At 40.8% G+C, this 19,138-nt stretch overlaps 1 protein-coding gene across 2 annotated transcripts in view; it reads right to left on the bottom strand.

Annotated features, from left to right (window-relative positions):
- Nucleotides 1-19,138, bottom strand: part of naaladl2 (N-acetylated alpha-linked acidic dipeptidase like 2) — a 534,957-nt gene that overhangs the window by 156,020 nt on the left and 359,799 nt on the right. For both annotated transcript variants that reach the window (XM_074636907.1, XM_074636908.1), the window contains 3 exons: nt 17,360-17,452; nt 11,770-11,957; nt 10,793-10,921 (listed from right to left, as the gene is read on the bottom strand). In XM_074636907.1, the coding sequence (XP_074493008.1) occupies nt 10,793-10,921; nt 11,770-11,957; nt 17,360-17,452 (410 nt within the window). The remainder of the gene's footprint in view (nt 1-10,792; nt 10,922-11,769; nt 11,958-17,359; nt 17,453-19,138) is intronic.

Raw genomic sequence — 19,138 nt, 5'->3', positions numbered from 1 at the left:
GCCCCGGTCAACAGTCGCACCGGGAGCAGGGGGCACCATCCCTCCCCGGCAGGCAGAGAGGGCACAGCGAGCACTTTGGCCACGGCCCCGGGACCTAGAGTCGGTCGCGGCGCACCATCTCATACGCGGGACTCCCCAGCCTGCCGTGTGTCGCTTACACCCTCCAGCTGGCTGTTAACGAGGGTCTTTTGGCACAGAGAAGTACTCGTATCGGTACTCGGTATCGGCGAGTACCCAAATGTAAGTACTTGAAATCGGTTTTAAAAAAAGTGGTATCGGTGCATCCCTAGTTTACACTAAATGTATGTGCTTTATTATACAGACAAATCTCTCACCAAATTAGCAAATGACCACAGAGATAGCATGGTTTCAGTGAAACAAGATTTCATACAGTATTATAAATCTTGTGAGCTCCATGTGAACAACATAGGAGGCAGAATGGAAACATGTAACAATGACTTAAGGGCCTATTGTGTATGAGACACACAGCAGCATGTACTATAAACAACTCCCCCCACACAGAGCTCAGAGGGGTTTAAATCACACCACAGTAGCCAACTAAACCTGTAGAATGCACACACACACACGTACTTGTGAACACAACTGCACAGGTCCGTGGCCATTTCTTGGAGGGCGGGCGGATGAAGGATTTGCCACTCTGGTCTTTTTTCAGTCTAACAATGTGCCGTCCACTGGTGACCATTTGTTTTCAAACAGAGGTACCTGCTACGAGCCACCCACCCACTCTCCAGCCACTGTGGCTGGAGATGAGACTCACACACGTCTCTGGAACAATACCCAATTAAAGTGCAAGCTCCTCTCCATTTATTTTGTATTCTTCTAGCCACCAAAGCCTCCCTTGTTTCTCTTCCTCTTGCCTTTCTTTTTGTCTATCAACCCCCCTGTTGCCCCCCCCCCCCCCCCTCCTCTTTGTGTAAAAATCCCCAACAAAACAAGTATGTAGTTGCATTATAATTGGTTCCCAAGCACCCATTCCAAAACTATCAGTGCCGCAGCATCTCGACGTGGAAGACAGGTCCCGGCAAAGTAAGATAAGTAGGAAGTATTACGGCCGTTGCGCAAACATGATTAATGACATGCTTGGACGTGTTTCTAAATATTGGGTAGGTGGGGAGCATACCTGGGGCAGCTCTGAGACTCTGGAGATAATGAATAGAGCGACAGAGCATGCCAGAGATACAGCTGCCACCGAACGGACAATTAGGTAACGAGGCGAGGTGAGACGAGAGGGTAAATAAAAAGTAAACACCGAGGAGGGATTCTTTGGAGGATTCTTTGATTAGTACAGTGTTACTCTGTCGAGCTGTAATGATGCATTTGACCCTTTTTGATTTGTTAACGTCCCAAAACACTCTGCTGGTTGGGAAGTATACAGTTTCCATTGGAAACGTTTGAGCATGCTGCTATAGAGTTTCCAATGAGGACCTGACACAGCACCTATATCCAATGGTGTAACTTTTTATGAACATGTATTTATTGATGTTTAGATTTGTTAAATTTGACAATTCGCAAAGATCTATTGTAACAAAACATAAAGTAATCAAACTGGTGTAAACCCCCTCCACCTCACTAAGGAAAAAAAAAAGAAAGGGTAAAAACAAGGTTATGACATTACATAAAAGAGATACTGGACAAGATATCGTTGTATGGTAGACATAAGAGTTACTATACATCGACATTCCCTTAGGATATATCACCTTCAAGTTTCCAAAGCTCACCGTTCTCTACACTCTAAGAAAAAAATCTGTAGAGAAACGGTTAATGTCCTGGCAGAAAATTACAAGGATATTTTCCATTAAGTTTACAGACATTTCAAATTTGTCTGGTTCCTGTGTCTGGGTGTGTTCTTGACATATGAACAGCGAAGCAGTTGAATGAGGAAAACCTTCTTCCAAAATCTTTATGGCCACATAAAAAAAATACATTGATAACATGTCTGTGTGATCTGCAGTGCTTCAGGTATTCAGTCAATGCGACACATTTAAATTCACAGACATAACAGGTCAACATAACGGCAAGACTGCCTTATCTAATATTTCACCAGGAAATTTTTTTAAATTTTCAACATCATCACTGAAGCGCAAATCATAGCGCAGGATCCGCTAAGCATTGACGTTCCATAAACCGCGTTACCAACAATCAAAAGTTGAGAATGAGGACACAGTAACACTTATGCAGTGTGTTTGCAGTCAGACAAAACAGTACCAAACTTTAAATTGGCTAGGTTAATTTGGTGGACAACGTAACAAGAATTTGCCACGGTGACGTTAGCTCATTGTCTCACTAGCTGCCCCTCTGCTCTTTTCGCGCTAGTAGCGGAAGTTTTTGTTCCCACAATGCATGCGTCATTTAAAAATGCGGGTAAAATACCTGTGAAAAATTGATACAGAAAATTCCTTCATATTAACACGGTGCATTTCCCCGTATTTTTACAGACTTTTATAAGAGTGTAAAAATGTAAGAGAGTGACTCCAAACCTCATGAAATTTGGCTGATTTCTTTTTCATTGTGTGTTAATTTTTTCAAGTACAAGGCATGCAGACAACTCTTTCGGCCAGCGACCAAAAGAAGGGCTTTTTACATTTTTCCAGCAAAGAGAGATCAAGTATTAGTTATATTAATTTCGAAAAAAATATCTCAATTTGCACTTCTAAGAAAAGCAGGAAATTTGAATCAGAAAGCCATCATGGATTCAATTTCCTTCTAGGAGTGGCTTTAACCAGCCTTGGGACTCTGTATATATATATACATATATATATATATATGTATATATATACGTATATATATATATATGTATATATATATATATGTATACATATATATATATATACGTATATATATGTATACATACATATATGTATATATACATATATGTATGTATACATATATATATATACATATATATATACGTATATATATATATGTATACATATATATATGTATATATACATATATGTATGTATACATATATATATATATATATATATATATATATATATAAGTGAATTGGGAGTGGTCTGACAGTAGTATACTATTATAATTACAATCTACCACAGAGTAGGCTATAGAGCATAGAGCTGAAAATTAGAAAATAATCTATGCATGAGTACGATTTAAAGGGACTCTATGTAAGAATCAGAAATTGCTTGTTAACAGCGACACCTGTGGCCGTTAAGTCAACGAAAGTCAGCGTCCTCTTGCTCGCGCTCGCTCTGCATAGACATGAACGAGCATCGCTCAAAACAGTGAGGCGTCACACGTCAGCTACACCCACAATATCACTCTATATTTCACCTGCTTGGCAGTAATGTTAGTTGACCAGACGAAGGTCTCTCCATGAATCGATGCCGATACTGAGTTGTCCTGCTTCAGCCTTCCGACCACGTTCAGAAGGAACAGGGGAGACACCAGAGTTTTGGTCGGAGACGATAACGTTACTCGTCTATTCACTCAGCGACAGGAAACGACACGGGAAACCTCTGTTGGTCTGGAGGAGTTGCAACATTTTATTTCTGCACAAACTTTCGCTGTACAATCACTAGATATTCTCAGAGCTAAACTAACTTGAGCGCGGTGTGTGAGTGAAGGCAAGCAGGCAGGCAGAGGAGACCGGCCCTTGAGACCAAAGCTACGGTCTCCCCTGTGTCTTCCGGCCGTGGTCGGGAGGCTGAAGCAGGATTAGTTGACGCTGTTTTGCAGGACGGGCTTCACTACATATAACTTTGCGGTTTTGGTGCTTCTGTGTAGTTTGTGTTGGAACAGCGTAGCCACACGCGAAAGCGCATGGGACACCGACCCGCAATGATTTATAAGAGTGTAAGTGTAAGAAGTTACAAACAGTACCTTTAAATCGGGAGGAGTAACGAGAAAATTATAGTTTATCAGGTTTGAAACTCCTCCAAGGACCACACAGATTCAGATCATTTACATATTATAACAGATTCTTCCTGTAGTCTGTATGTGAGAAGAGTCTACCCCCGATGAACGGTCAAATTTAGGATCTAAAGTGCAGTTGAAGTCACCCGTCATAAGAACTTTCCCTGGGAGCAAAGAAATTAATAAAAATAAATTTTCAAAGAATTTAGGGTTATCATCGTTTGGGGCGTATACTATATATAGTATATATATATATATATATATATATATATACTATATATATAGTATATATGTATATATATACTATATATATTGATTATGTTTTGTTTTTTCATTTAGTAAAGTACCCTGGACAATGAAATATAATGTATTTATATAATATATAATGAAATATATACCAAATATATGCCATATAATATATCACAATTTACTCAGTCCACCCTAAAGAAGACAGATCTGTGTTTCAGGGTCATCACCCCTTGGATGTGAGATAAGTAAGAAACTGAAATTACATCTCCTCTTAATCTTCATAATTTCGTCTGACAGTAGGTGGGTTTCCTGAAGATACATTACTGATGATTTAAATTATTTAAGCCTACTAATTACTTGCTTTTTGCTTTAGCTAATTTACCCAAGCCTCTAACATGGAGGTAAACTTTAAATCTACATCAGAAGCCATATCAAATGTAATCAAGTATGAAGTATGCCAACCATGTCATAGATGAAATGAAACTAAGCACCAATTTCTGTTTTTAAAACAAGTGGATTTTATGTCTTTATGTCACGTTTTGTAAGAAAATATAACGTGACTGTTACGTGCCGTGCTGTGTTGCATGTGTGTAGTGTTTTTGTACCCTATTCTCTGTCTCCTCAGGTGCCGCCTTCCTCCCCTGTGCAGCTGCAGTCCAGGGAAGCACACGGCTGCAACTGATCAGTAATCAAGGCGGAAAGTATAAAACAGCAGGAGAATGGAGTAGAAGTTGCCCAGTGCCAATCTGCAGCATCTCCGAGAGTGTGTGTTGCGTGGTTGCATCAGTGGTTGACGGGTGTGCTTTAAACTTTGTGGTATTTAAGGTTGTATTGTTTGCTGTCTCTGTGGAGCAGTAGTGTCTAATTATTTTACTCCATGATCATTTCATTTGGTGTTTGTACCTTTTTGTTATCATACGTTTTGTTAATAAATTGTATGATTATTTTTCACACAATCTTGTTACCAGTCCTCTCATTCCCGGGTTTATAAATGTATTTTGTTACTCCCTCCATCCCCTGGACCTTTAACGGAGGGGAACGTAACAAATGGGGGCTCGTCCCGAGATCTGAGAGCTGATTGTTGTACAGGTTGTTGTGTATTTCTTGTGTGGAGATTGTCTCCTGTGTCCATCGTGGTGAGTATTTTGTTTGATGCCCACCAGGATGCGTGGGCGATATTGTTACAATGTTAACTTGTTGGTAAAGCTCAGGAGGCGTCCTCCTCACTTTCTGTGGAGGACAGCCTCGTTTATGAGAAAGTTAAAGGCGCTATATTGCGAGCGTATGAGTTGGTGCCAGAAGCCTACAGACAACGTTTCCGTAACCTCAAAAGAGCGTCTACCCAGACTTATGTTGAGTTTGCCAGGGAGAAAAAATACTTTTGGAACGGTGGTGTAAGGCATGCAAGGCTGATGACCTAGCCTTGGTGTGTGCGTTGATAATGTTGGAGGAATATAAAAACTGTGTGCCGGAGCGAAACTTTTTTTTTTATCACATTTGCTCCTATCATGCCTACTGCTGCTTTAACTACCTTTCTTCCTGCCGATTTCAACACGGATTTGTCGTTCAATCTGTGCACTGTTGATTAGTGGCACCGCAAATTAAATGGAAACTTGACTACTCAGAGCTTCGTAGGCATGACGAAGAATAGGGATGTCATCTTCCAAATATGGCAAAGCCAGAAAAACAAATGTAAATTTCCTTTATTTACATGGCAACATGAAGTTGGTCTTTTAAATTGATCAGCAGATCTTTATCTACAAAATAGACTGGCTGATTAAGAGTACATGTCTGAAGATGGTTTTAGTAACATTTTCCATACAACTCAGTTGGCTAACAAGCCCAAATTTACAGAATCAGATTTTAGATTTCTGTAGTAATGCAGGTGCATTTCAAGGAATGCGCTGACATTTCATTGCACTCTGAAATGTTTATTGTAAGTAAAGAAGATATAGTATAGTCTATAGGCAGCGCTGTAATATATGGCTGTAGGAAGCACTGAAAATGTGGGTGGGACAATCTAACGGAGGGTGTGGGGGTCCTCTCCCATAGAATTCTTAACAGAGTAGATGTTTCATAGATGTAATTCCCTGTATTCTGGTGCCTTTTAACAGATGGTTTGATCTGATTATACTAGCATGCAAAAATGGATGGCCCTAGACCACATATTTGAAGATGTTAAAAAGCTTAAAGTACAGAAATTGATTTGATGACTAATTCAGAGCCATATTTAATAATAATGTGTTGTTTATTTAAAGCCCTAATCTGAAGGATTTTCATTTAAATAAACGTCTGTTAAGTCACTAGCTATATCCGAACGAGGTAGCACAATGGTGATTGAGCCTGTGACCCACTGTTGGCTAATACAGTGTTTCCCACAGGACACTGAGAATGCAGGGGGCACGCTCCATAGACTACATCTATGAAGGACATTGTGCTCCAATAAACAATTTAATCATAAAGGTTGTATGGTTATGAATGCTGATGGCAAATCGCACAGCATAAGCATGGTAAACGAGACAGTCCGTCCCAGTTGACAGTCCCACTGGGAATCCCGTCCCTCCCCGCAGGGAGAGAGGGCGCACTGCGCAGCGGGAACTCCACGGCCCCGGGCAGCGGCGAGGTCCGGGCGAGGGGGATGCTGTAAAACTCACGGTTGGGCCTTTCCAAGCAGACCTTGGTCGTGGCGTACCAGATGATGCGCCCGGCGAGAACCAGCCCACCAGTTGAGAGGTGTAAAAATATTTTGGGTTCATTATGAAACTGTAGCTGTATGGCTGCCAGATCACTTTGATTTCATTTGAATTAAAGGCTACACAATGGTTGATTATGATTGGATAAAGATCCACAGCACATTCTGCTCCACCGGTTGCAAAATGCGGACAAATATATTATTCAATGCTTTTTTTTTGGGCATCAACCTCGCGGTTACGTGCGTATTGTCAGAAAAATAATGACTTAAAGCGTGAATAAATGCTTCAGTTCAGGTTGCGGTTACGTGACACACAGCTGAGACGGATGCACGGCTGCTGTCCAGATTAAATGGAGAGCATATCTGTAGAGTTAAAAACCCTTCTGACATCCTCCAGTCTTAACACACACGGTGGACGGGCATGATTGTATCTTTTTTTACCGTGTTCTCGACCTTAAAAAGAAAGTGGGACAGGGCTGTAAAGTGTGTGTGGTGTCTTTGGCGACATTTCCAGAAAAAAATGCTGTATAAAGTTACTGCTAATGTAAAGCGAATATTTATTATGAATTAGTCACAGGAAATGCAACGTTTTTGTCAGTGAGCTTGAATCTGACCGCTATCGTTAATCAAAAATGCGCTTACGATACAAGACAATGGTCATTTTTGTTATTCTTTGACAGCGGATCAGTTTTAAATATTGCAAAGAGTAATGGCCGCTTGTGCCTTGAGCAGCATAATAGCACCATAGTTTGTTGTTTGTTTTGCTGTCCTCAGTATTCTGGGACCTGTAGTATTAATCCACATTTGTTTACCACCAGTAAACAAGGTGTCGCCAAATCCACCAGGACTGAAATCTTACAGATTGCCACTTTAAACTCGAGGGCTATTACTGGGTCTTCCAGGCATTTAAATGAAAAACAATCTATTCTTTTTAATAAATATAATTAAAATAGACCTCCTGTTGTTGGCGGTCTGGTCTCTGGTCCAGGCTGGTGAGCGTCTTGTCAATAAAATGAGAATAGCTGGTCCACCTTAACAGCTGTTGCTAACTTCAACCCTGTTTACTTTGACCGGCGGGTAGCGGGCGGGACACGGGGTCTTGGCTTGCGTCTTGAGGAGTTGTGGCAAATTAATTTCTTTAAATGAATGTTATCAAATCAATGTAGTCAAACTGAAGTTAAAGTGCCCCTTTGCATTCTCCAATAAACTACATTCATCTTCGAATTGCTTCTACTATCATGAAGAATCACCAGGACCTGAGACCTGTGTCTCAAAGCTAGATTGTGTTGTTTGCCAGTTATCATCCACAAAAATTATTAGGCCAACAATTCATGACAAAAGGCATCGATGTAACAACCATAACAACCATCTGCCACCTTTCATGAAAAGCAATAGTCTTGAATTTACAGGTTTGAGGAATGTGTGTGATTAAATCCATCAAGTTAGCTGGATGACACCATAATAGCTTTGTGGCAACGTTAGCTAGCGTTAGCTAGCGTTAGCGCTTCTTAACAGTCAAAGTGGGCATATGGAGTAATGTATAGGTAATTACACTCTAGGTAGCAAGATTTTAATAGAAAAAGGGTTGAGTTGAGTGAGAAATCACCCTTGGGCAATGAAGAGAAAGACAATCAAATTGAAGCACGCTGCATATACAGGCCCCTGTAAGTTCTTTCCTATAGCAGTATTTACAGCAGCACTAATGTCCCCTATAGGCATTTATGACCGGTAAGAATGACGTCCGAGTATAAGGTTTAAATAAACAGTAATCCTTCAAGAAGACAATATCAGAGCTGCTACGAGCGAGAAAAAACTTAACAGGAAGCCCTACAGAATGAATAGATTTGACAGAAAAGAAAGAGCAGAAGTATAGTTTCAAGTGTGTGCACACATTGTTTGAGGGTTTTTTTTTTCCGTGGAAGATATTTCATTCAAGAACATAAAAAAGTTCTGTCTCTTTTTGTTCTTCCTCTCTTTATATGGCTTTGGCAGAAGCTGTCTTTAGCTTCATTACAGCTGAATGTCACAGGTATAGACCGGGCCATTCCTTTTTAATTAGTTAGTTTATGGTAGAGCAGGGGAATAAAGGGACATCGCATTGTATGATCTGTTCACTCACAACCTCTTGTAACTGCCTACATGTAGGTTTCCCAGTAAGAACATGAATCTTCCCCTGAGGGATGAATGACTAACCTAAAGACACAAATAAAAAATACTGTACAGCATTACCTGAAGAGACGAAGAGAGAAGACAAGAGGAGACGTAAGAGGCATATTTTAATGAGGAAAATGAGAGGGTAGAGAGAGATGCAGCGCTTGCTGCTGATGAAAGAGGAGATTAAGAGGTGATACAAGGAGAGGGAGCAAGGTGGGGAGAGAGGGATGTAGTGCTTAAGGGAGAAGGGAGAAAAAAAAGGAGGAGGCGGAGGAAGGACATGAGAAAGTGACGATGAGGTGTGTTTTTTTTTTTTTTTTCAAAAGGCAAAAGTTTTCAAAGTTTAAAGACATGGTGAAAGTTTCGGAAGAAGATGTCTGCGAGGGTTGAACATATCTGCAAAACACCCCCAGGTTGGAATAAAGAGACAGTTTGGGAGGCTGAATCATAGAGCTGCTATAGCCTACTTAATCAGTAGAATGGCTATTGCAGATTGTGTGTGAATGTGGAGTGTGTGTGGGATGGGGGTGAGAGCGAAGTTAGTTTTATTTAGATCATATTGCGAGTGGCTTCCTCCCCCTCTCGCAGAGCAGGCGACACACTTTAAAGAACCAGTCAAAGTCTCCACCATTTCTTGTGATTATGTTTCTCTCATTATCGTGTTAACTATCGTGTCGGCCTGTTATAGAGTGCGAGGATGTGCGGAGATAGATGAATGAAAGCGGAGCACAAGGAAAGAGAGCGTCAGGAGAACAAGGAGCTGAAGAGAGCAAAGTGGAGCAAATTTAGGAACTCTGACGGAGATAAAATAAGCGTGGTACGGGTGAAAAAGTCAAAATGGTTATTTCCTAATATTGGGGCAGCACACCTGGCAATGAAGAAAATGATATATGATAATAATATTTTGACAGAAAGAGTAGTAAAAAATAATGTATTATTTTACTATATGCAGTAATGCAGAGGTTCTCAAACTATGGTACACGTACCACTGGTGGTACGCGTGCTCTCTCTGGTGGTACGCGGAGGAATCTCTGACTATCGATTCCTCTGTATTGATGCTTTTCACAGTTACGCTGCACAATGACGCATACACACGCCGTATCATGTTTCAGTTTGTTTGGGACTGGAGCCACGATGAAGAGAGGAAAAAAAAGCACTCAACAACATGGCACTACTAAACCTGAGGGGGTGCACCCTATTTTTCCCTGATAAAGCGACACTGTGAACAACAAGTCTGTGTTGAAGTCAGCAGGAGGAGAGTTAGTAACGTTAGCTGTTAGCAGCCGTTGGGCAGCAGAGTCCTGACTGGTTAAATACCGGAGATACAAACGTTAACGGAGGTACCATTGAATTATTGTTATGATGCGTTCAAAGTCGACTCAGGAAAGATGACTATTGGGCGAAGGTAAATTACAAATGTAATCTGTAAAATGTAGTTTTTGGCGAGAAACCTGAATAAATCCAATTGTTTGAAGGAGATGTTTTCACATCAATATAAAATAGATAGTAGAGAGAGATATTATGACCTGTTGAACTTCCTAACACTAGCTCTAAGCAGTTTGCTAAGATTTTTTTAATCAAAGCTGTTAAATTTAACATAACATCTCACAATTTGAAAATCTGTTAAGATTTGAAAAAATCTGTTAGTGTGGGCCAGCCTTAAGATGTGCTGCAGTAGTAGTAAAAGTCGAGACGTTTGCCTCTTACACTGCGTGTCTGCGGTGATTTATGTTAGCAGTCATAGCAGTACCGGCGTGGATCGTAGCAGTAGTGGTAAGAGCTAGCAGCAGTAATACTTACTCTCTGTATATCTGAAGTGAGTTGCAGCAGTGTTGAAGAAGCCGTAGCTTGGAGAGTCTCTGTCCCTCGAACTGGAGCGTTCAGACTGACGTAGGCCACTGCACTGCTCTGTAGAATAACACTGTTATCCTGAAGGCAACACACACACACACACACACACACACACGCACACACACACACACACACACACACACACACAAAGAGGGTACCATCATTACACTCCCGTTGATATTCATAACAGTATAGCTTAATTGTTGTCATCACACTCGTCACGTTATCATCACTATCATTATCTTAAGTCCACAGAAGGAGTCCTTTCCAGTTTGTAGGATTACATTATTGTTCTTGGCAGCCACTCTTTGTCATCTGCTGTTGCTTGTACTGTAATTTAATCCAATTTAAAATCATCAGATTAAAACCTAAATTGTAAAATACAGTAATCTGCCAGTTTCATGAAGTATACGTAAGAATCCAAGACTGTCGCAGAAACTTTTTTTGTTCCGAGCCAGATGTTTTTACTCTAATTCTCTAGGGAATCATTGCCAGACTAACTGAGAATAAGAATAATGAATCATAAATAAGACCTACTCAATCAAAACAATGTAGTCTGATTACAAGTTGTTCTGGGAGAATAGAGAAGGAACACCCCCTGTTTTGATTGGCTCTCCTCTTCTTGTAATTGTGGCCATTTTCACTTACATTTGAAAAAAATATATATACAAGGTTCAGTGGATTATAATCCAGCCAGTATTCACAAAGCGTCAGTACAAGCTGCCGCATGGACACAACTATTATCTTCACCTGCTAGCTGGCTAACTCCTAACAAGCCCCTACAGTAGAATATGTCGGAGAAAGAAGAATGTTTTCCTGAAAAAAATGAAAAAGGTTTCTGTATGTGTATGGTGATCCTTATATAACCGCGACCTTTGACCCCTAAACTGACATTTAATAAAACACATGCTTTTGTGCTTGCTGACCTTTCCCCACTCGTAGGACCCGATGTTCCCCAGGGCTGAGCCTCCCCACGAGCAAAACACAGTGGTACGGTCTGGCACCCATCCTCGTTTGGTCTGCTCTGTCAGCGCTGCGATGAGCTGATTCATGATGGCTGAAGCCCCGCCTCCCTGGTCGCTGTCATGACGACTGCCAACCAGCACATAGCGATCTGAAAACAGATAAAATACAAAGAAAAAAAGGGGAAGATTAATTTCTGCATTTATTATTTGGTTGTAGGTGAATATTACCGTACCCCATTTATTATTATACATGTATGTATGGGCCTCTTTTGTCAAAATGTATTAAAGGTCCCATATTATAAAAAAGTGAGATTTTCATTTTTTTTTTATTATAAAGCAGGCTTAAGTCCTATATAAATACTGTGAAAGTATCAAAATGCTCAACTCAGAGAAATACACACAGCCCATATTCAGAAACTCTGCGTTTGAAACAAGCTGTCAGGAGTCCTGTCCATTTGTGATGTCACAAATATACAATATTTAGACCCTTTACAAAGATTTAAACATAAACATTCTAAATGTGTCCCAGTTTATTCCTGGTTGCAGTGTATGTGAATGTCATCAGCTGACAGGAAGTACACCTGGACCCAAGCTGTTGCCTAGCAACGCAATTCTGTTGTAATTTCGTCGCAATTCCGTCGAAATGCGCTAAAACAGAGCGTTTCAGACAGAGGCTAAATACAGGCATATTCAGGCCGACAGAATGAGGAAAATAATGTTTTTTTTAACATTACAACATGTAAACATGTTCTAGTAGAAACACAAAATACAAGTATGAACCTGAAAAATCAAAACACTACAGTAACAAGCATGTATAGAGTGCTGCAGGAATGAGTCCTAAAACCCGGAAATTAGTTAGCATGTTTGCACTTCTGGTTCCCTCGTCTGGAAGTCTTGGGTTTTTAGTTAGATGGCTGAACTAAGGTCTGTGGTGAACACAAGCTGAAGAGATTTTAACGTTTTGTTCTACGACATAAAACACGTCAGTAAATCGCTGCGGGCGGAGAGAGCAGGGAGACACGCTGGAGAGCCCCGCTGCCTCAGCCTGCACTTAGGCAGGAAAAGCCAACACTAGGATCAGATCTAAATCATGTTCATGGAGAGACCTTCGTCTGGTCAGCTAACATTACTGCCAAGCAGCTGAAATATAGAGTGATATTGTGGTTTTAGCTGACTTGTGTCGCCTCACTGTTTTGAGTGATGCTCGTTCAGGTATATTAGAGCGAGCAAGCGCGAGCCCGACGCTGACTTTCGTTGATTTCACGGCCACAGGTGTCGATGTTAAGCATTTCTGAAAGTTACAAATAGTCCCTTTAACGTGTCATCACGTCGACATGTCCGCATTTACAGCCTCGCTGTTTATACTCGTGCTCATGCGATTGTGATGTAGTTGGTTTAGAGCCTAACGATAGCTTTTTACTTCTGACGATTGTATTCACACCTCAAAAATTATAAAAGTGGCGCTCAGTTGTGGAGATTATCTTACTGAACAAAAACGTGTAAGTATCATAAACTTGTGTGTTTGCGTAGCTAACATTTTGCAATAATCCAAAATCCAATGGAAAAATCCCATTGTCTTTTTATTGAGGGAACCAGGGACTTCAAAATCCTGAAACTTCAATTAAAGGTCCCATATCGTGCTCATTTTCAGGTTCTTACTTGTATTTTGGGTTTCTACTAGAACATGTTTACATGCTGTAATGTTAAAAAAAAAACTTTATTTTCCTCGTACTGTCTGCCTGAATATGCCTGTATTCACCCTCTGCCTGAAACGCTCCGTTTTAGTGCATTTGCAACGGAATTGCGTTGCTAGGCAACAGTTTGGGTCCATGTTTACTTCCTGTCAGCTGATGTTATTTACATACACTGCAACAGGAAATAAACTGGGACACATTTAGAATGTTTACATTTAAAACCATGTAATGGTCTAAATATTGTATATTTGTGACATCACAAATGGACAGAAATCCTAACGGGCTTGTTTCAAACCCACAATTTCTGAATACGGGCTGTGTGTATTTCTCCGTATATTGAGGATTTTGATAGTTTAACAGTATTTATATAGCACTTAAACCTGCTTTATAATATATAAGACATGAAAATCGCACTTTTTACATTATGGGACCTTTAAATAAATGTTTTTTTTTGTTATTGTCAGGTGGCAATTTGTATGATATGATTGATTTCCTATATCAAACTGAGGCTGGTGAGCCTACAGCAGTGACCTGATGACTCCTCGTCTTGTGTGATGCAGCGATGTACAGCGATTAGGCCTGTCAGTGGTGTTTGTCTTCCTTACTGCTTACTCCTCACTTACTCCTTAGTCTATTGATAGTCAGGTTTACCGTGTTGCATTTAACTCCAGGGACACGATCAATCATTGCTAATGTTATGTAGGCTACTGTTAATTCTTGGTACTGTGAGACTCTTCCCTTTAATAATATCTTGTTTGAAAAGATGACGTGTTTTTCCCTTTTTTGTGTTAAAATGAATCATCAAGTCCACACACCATGGAAAGCGGACATATAAATCTTCTTCATGCATTTGTGTATTTCCTAAGAAAACCACACACTGTACCTGAATACCATGTTGTGATGCTTTCACTAAGCTATAGTATTATACATTTTCATTTTATAATTCTATATTCCCCCATTTACTTTTCTCCATCTTGATACAGTGCACACAAACATGAATGCTCCAGGCTCCTTTGTGTGCCTTACGTTTTCTACAAAGACAGAATGTTGAATACGGGTGCACAAAGCAGCTTCCTGCAGGCGAAGGGGAAGAACAGAGCAAAGCTCATCACTCCGACACAGAGAGCTGATGACTTTGTTTGAGAAAAGAGGTGCTTGGAGAAGCCTGCTAGCTTAGCCTGAGAATCTGACAACATATTATTGCACTGAGAGCAGCTTCAAGGGTAAATCAACCATTGCTGTAGACTGCTTCAAATCATATGTGAAAGTGCAATTTGCTTTATTTATTTTTTAATATTTAATTGTATATATTTTCATTATATGATTCATACACCAAAGTTTAAATGAAACATTTATAAAAAAACACATATTAATAAATAAATCATTACATACATTTAGTCATGTTCTAGCTGCCCTCAGGCCAAGAAAAATCATTACGCAGCTAACCTTTCAGTAGCCTACTGTACCACAGTAGCAGGTTGGTTTGATTTCTTCAGGTTTGTGGTTCTGTTAAATCTAAATGACTCTACCTTCACTATTCTTTCTAGAAGCACGCAGCTCAGATAGAGCTCCCCTCAGCTCGAGGAGTGATATATCTATACAGAATCCCTCATTAGACACTGTAGCTGTGGATTTGGGGTTGGGTATAACACAAGAGCAATCTGCAGACACGATGGAGGGAGTATATCGTCGCTGTCAGGCGAAAAACTTGTATCCGTCATTTTTTTCATAAATCAATCTATTGGTCACCCTTTACCTCAATTTGTGTTTTTTTTTTAAATATTGAACCAGTTTGGATCCTCAAACTGCCGGCAAAAGCTCATAACACCACCCCGCTTCCATCTTGAATGAGGTGCCGCACGCAGTAATGAGGCAGTTTCGTCTGACTTTGTCTGAGGCAGTGTTTCCCACAGTTTCATGATGAACCCGAAATTTACACTTCTCAACGGATGGGGTCCACTTAGTCCATCCGGGGCGGGGGGGATTCAACTCGGCGGGTCAGGGACGATCGCTCGGTGTGGGAGAGGGTCCCCACGTGGGACCTCTCCCCAGCACTCTGGCTGGCCCTCGCAGGTCACATTTCCTCTGTCGTGGTGCGCTGCGACCAGCTGTAGGTCGGCTGCTGACGTTCCCAGTGTGGACGAGGCTTTACACAGCTAAAGATGTAATCATGTCAAGACTACTAAATAGAAACCAGGTGAAGCTATATTTTTATTAATCATTTAATGCCTCTGCAAAACTCTAATTAATGGTCGGGATTTTGAAGAAACATATTGGGAAGGCAAGCCACCGGTAAAACGATAGAAAGACAGCAACATTATTAAAATACGTGTACCTTAAATATGCCTTCTTAAAGGGACTGTTTGTAACTTTTTAAGCGTATAAATGTACCGGGTCGGGACACATGCGCGCTCGCATATGCGCACTCGCGTGTTGCCGCTGTCTCGTCTCCTCTGCCTGTTTGCCTTTACTCAGACAGCTCACGCGTTCTCGCGTACTCGCTCAACCTCTAGACGTGATCGCGCGCTCACTCCACACTGCAGAAGAGTTAGTTTAGCTCTGAGAATATCTAGTGAATGTACAGTGGACGTTTGTGCAGAAATAAATGCTGCAGCTCCTCCAGACCAACAGAGGTTTTCCGTGTCTTGTGAAGTGACGGAGCTCTGCAGAGAGAAACGTTGTCGCCTCGTTACCGACCGGGTGCCGGTGTCTCCCTGCTCTCTCCAGCTGCGGGCGGAGACGAGACGTTACTCGCTGACAAGCCAACACTAGGATCAGATCTAAGTCATGTTCATGGAGAGACCTTCGTCTGGTCAGCTAACATTACTGCCAAGGAGGTGAAATATAGAGTGATATTGTGGTTTTAGCTGACGTGTGTCACCTCACTGTTTTGAGCGATGCTCGTTCAGGTATATTTAGAGCAAGTGCGAGCCCGACGCTTTTTCTTTTTCTTTTTTATTGTTGATTTCACGGCCACAGGTGTCGCTGTTAACAAGCATTTCTGAAAGTTACAAATAGTCCTTTCAAAGCAAACAGCAATTGCTTGCATACAACAATATAAAAATGGCCATCCATATTTGTTTTGGATTGTATGAGTCAAAAACCTTTGTGAATGTGCATGAACATTCATTCTGTTTAGGGTCAAGATAAATGAGCCCGGAACAGACATATGATCAAACGCCAACAACCAGATAAAGCGTCGCTCCTTCCAGAGATTTGTGGCCCATATTATCTGCTTTAGTGTCCCATTATGACTGCCTAATATCACACTGTAAATCAGCAAGGTAATTTTCCACCAGTGACAGGAAGGATAGGTACAGTAGCTACGCATTGCTACAAGTAGAGGGGGAGGGCGGCTGTGGGGGCGAGGCAAGGACAAGATAAAGGGTTTCCTCTGCAGAATGAGAATTATAAAAGGATAAGGGGCAGAAACAGCTATAAGGGGATTTAATCATTAAAAGGACATAATGTGTTTGGAAAACCTCAGGACTGGGACAGTGGAGGAGGACAACGAAGAAAAAAAAAGATGAAGAAAAAAACATTTATTTAAATCCACTGTACACTAACTGTCCAGCACCAAATGGCAGAGAATAGCTGGTGAACATAATGGCTAAATGAACAGTATTTTTAAATGAACAAGCAAGTATTTTGTTGACTACAACTAACTATCACCAATAAATGACTAAGATGTGGCTAAAAGTAATCAACATTTTAACAAGACTTAAATCAAGATCATGAAGATGGTTGAAGCTGAAAGAATGGAAACTATTATTATTTGTGTCTCACCGCTCTGTCGAATACTGATATTGAGAAACAGTTTTTGCTTTAAGGCAAAGCTTTGGAGCATTTGTACAAACCTGGGTTTCTCCTTCCTTTCAGGTATCCCACGACATTGTAGATCTTCTTGGAGGACAGCTGGTTTTCCACAGTCAGAGTGATCTTCTTTCGTTCTAGGAAAAAAGAAAAAACACACTTTAAGATGAGCTTCCCTGTCCATGATTTCAAAATTGATCCCAATTTTGACCATCCATCCAACCATCCATTATCTGTAACCGCTTGTCCTATTCAGGGTCGGGGTGGGGGGCCTGAAGCCGATCCCAGGGTACACCCTGGACAGGTTGCCAGACTATCACAGCGCTGACACATAGAGACAGACAATAATTCACGCTCACATTCACACCTACGGGCAATTTAGAGTCAACAATCAACCTGCATGTCTTTGGACTGTGGGAGGAAACCTGAGAACCCGGAGAAAACCCACGCTAACACGGGGAGAACATTTAAACTCCACACAGAAGGGCCCCAAGCCAGGTGCAACAGTGCTAACCACTGCAACACCTTGCAGCCCTCCAATTTTGACCAGCCTTGGCCAATTTGACACTGAGTCCAAATTTGTCCCCAGCGTGATGATACAGGAGGATACTGAACCCTTATTTAGTTCCTGATCGCCCCAGAGAGAGAGAGAGAGGATGTAAATGAGAAACAGCAAGGCTCGCAGGCCCAGTCAAAGATGCTGTTGGCGTATAAACTTAAGCAATATCGGACAGAAAAACAAACTGAAATCAAAGAAAACCGGTGGTAAACAATCCGAAAGTTATCCACAGTGTGTGATTACTCAAGTTAAAAAAAAAAAAAAAACATGCTTTTCAACTGCAGGGTGCAAAAATAAAACCAATCGCCAGCCCAATCATCAGGTTGGTTTGGGCAGATTCACTGATTCATCCACTCTACCGGCCACTTTGGCCCAAAAACTTTAGAAAAAGAAATGAAATTTGTTGACAGAGAACATTTTGCAGATACGTTCAATATACATGTTTTTGTTACACTGATTAAATGGCATAATCCCTGATTAATCCCTATGGCATTACGTTTTCTACAAAACATATTTTCTAAGAGCAAAGGAGACAAAGGAAAGAAAATGTATAACACAAAGTGTATAGAGTCATACTGATGTCCAACATGATTTTCACCATTTTCTTTTCTTGTTTCTACTTTAAACCGATCACAAGACTTTGAACTATCAAGGTATAAGGCAGCTTTTTGATATCTTTTACGGTGTTTGAATTATCACAGCTTACGTTTTGTGCTGTTTTCAGACTTTTTCCGAGTTTATAATGGGTGTGTATTGCGCTGCTTTAGAGCGATGACATCACTCACACTCTAACCCTCTCTGCATTTTTTCCTTTTTTTCCAAAATTTTATGGCAAAAAAAACAAAAACTTTTTCAGACTATTGGGGTTTTGGAATAATGATCTGTCGGAACAATGGGATGTCTGCACATACGTATATGTGCCTGAATATGCAGGTGAGACCTATAAATATCTTATGATTGCAACTGCATGCAAGCCATGTGACAGATTCACACTACTGACTGATTTTTGGTTGAGGTAATTGGCCGAGGTTTTAAGAAATTCAGAAAGATGTTTGACAAGGAAGGCAATTTTTTTAGACATCACAATGTTTTGGTGAGAAACATTAAAAACATAACTATTTTCTCACCCTATTCTTAAATGACCCCTATAAAGAAATGGGGAACAACCAAAAAATGACTTCAAATAGAAACAGTGTCCTTTATGTGAAGGTCTGAAATATAAAAACAAGACCACACACACACTGTACAGTGCCATACGATGCAT

Source organism: Sebastes fasciatus, chromosome 5 (assembly GCF_043250625.1).
Source record: "Sebastes fasciatus isolate fSebFas1 chromosome 5, fSebFas1.pri, whole genome shotgun sequence".
Lineage (NCBI taxonomy): Eukaryota > Metazoa > Chordata > Actinopteri > Perciformes > Sebastidae > Sebastes > Sebastes fasciatus.
Note: the sequence above shows the minus strand (reverse complement) of the source record. Positions and strands in the feature narration are given on the sequence as shown.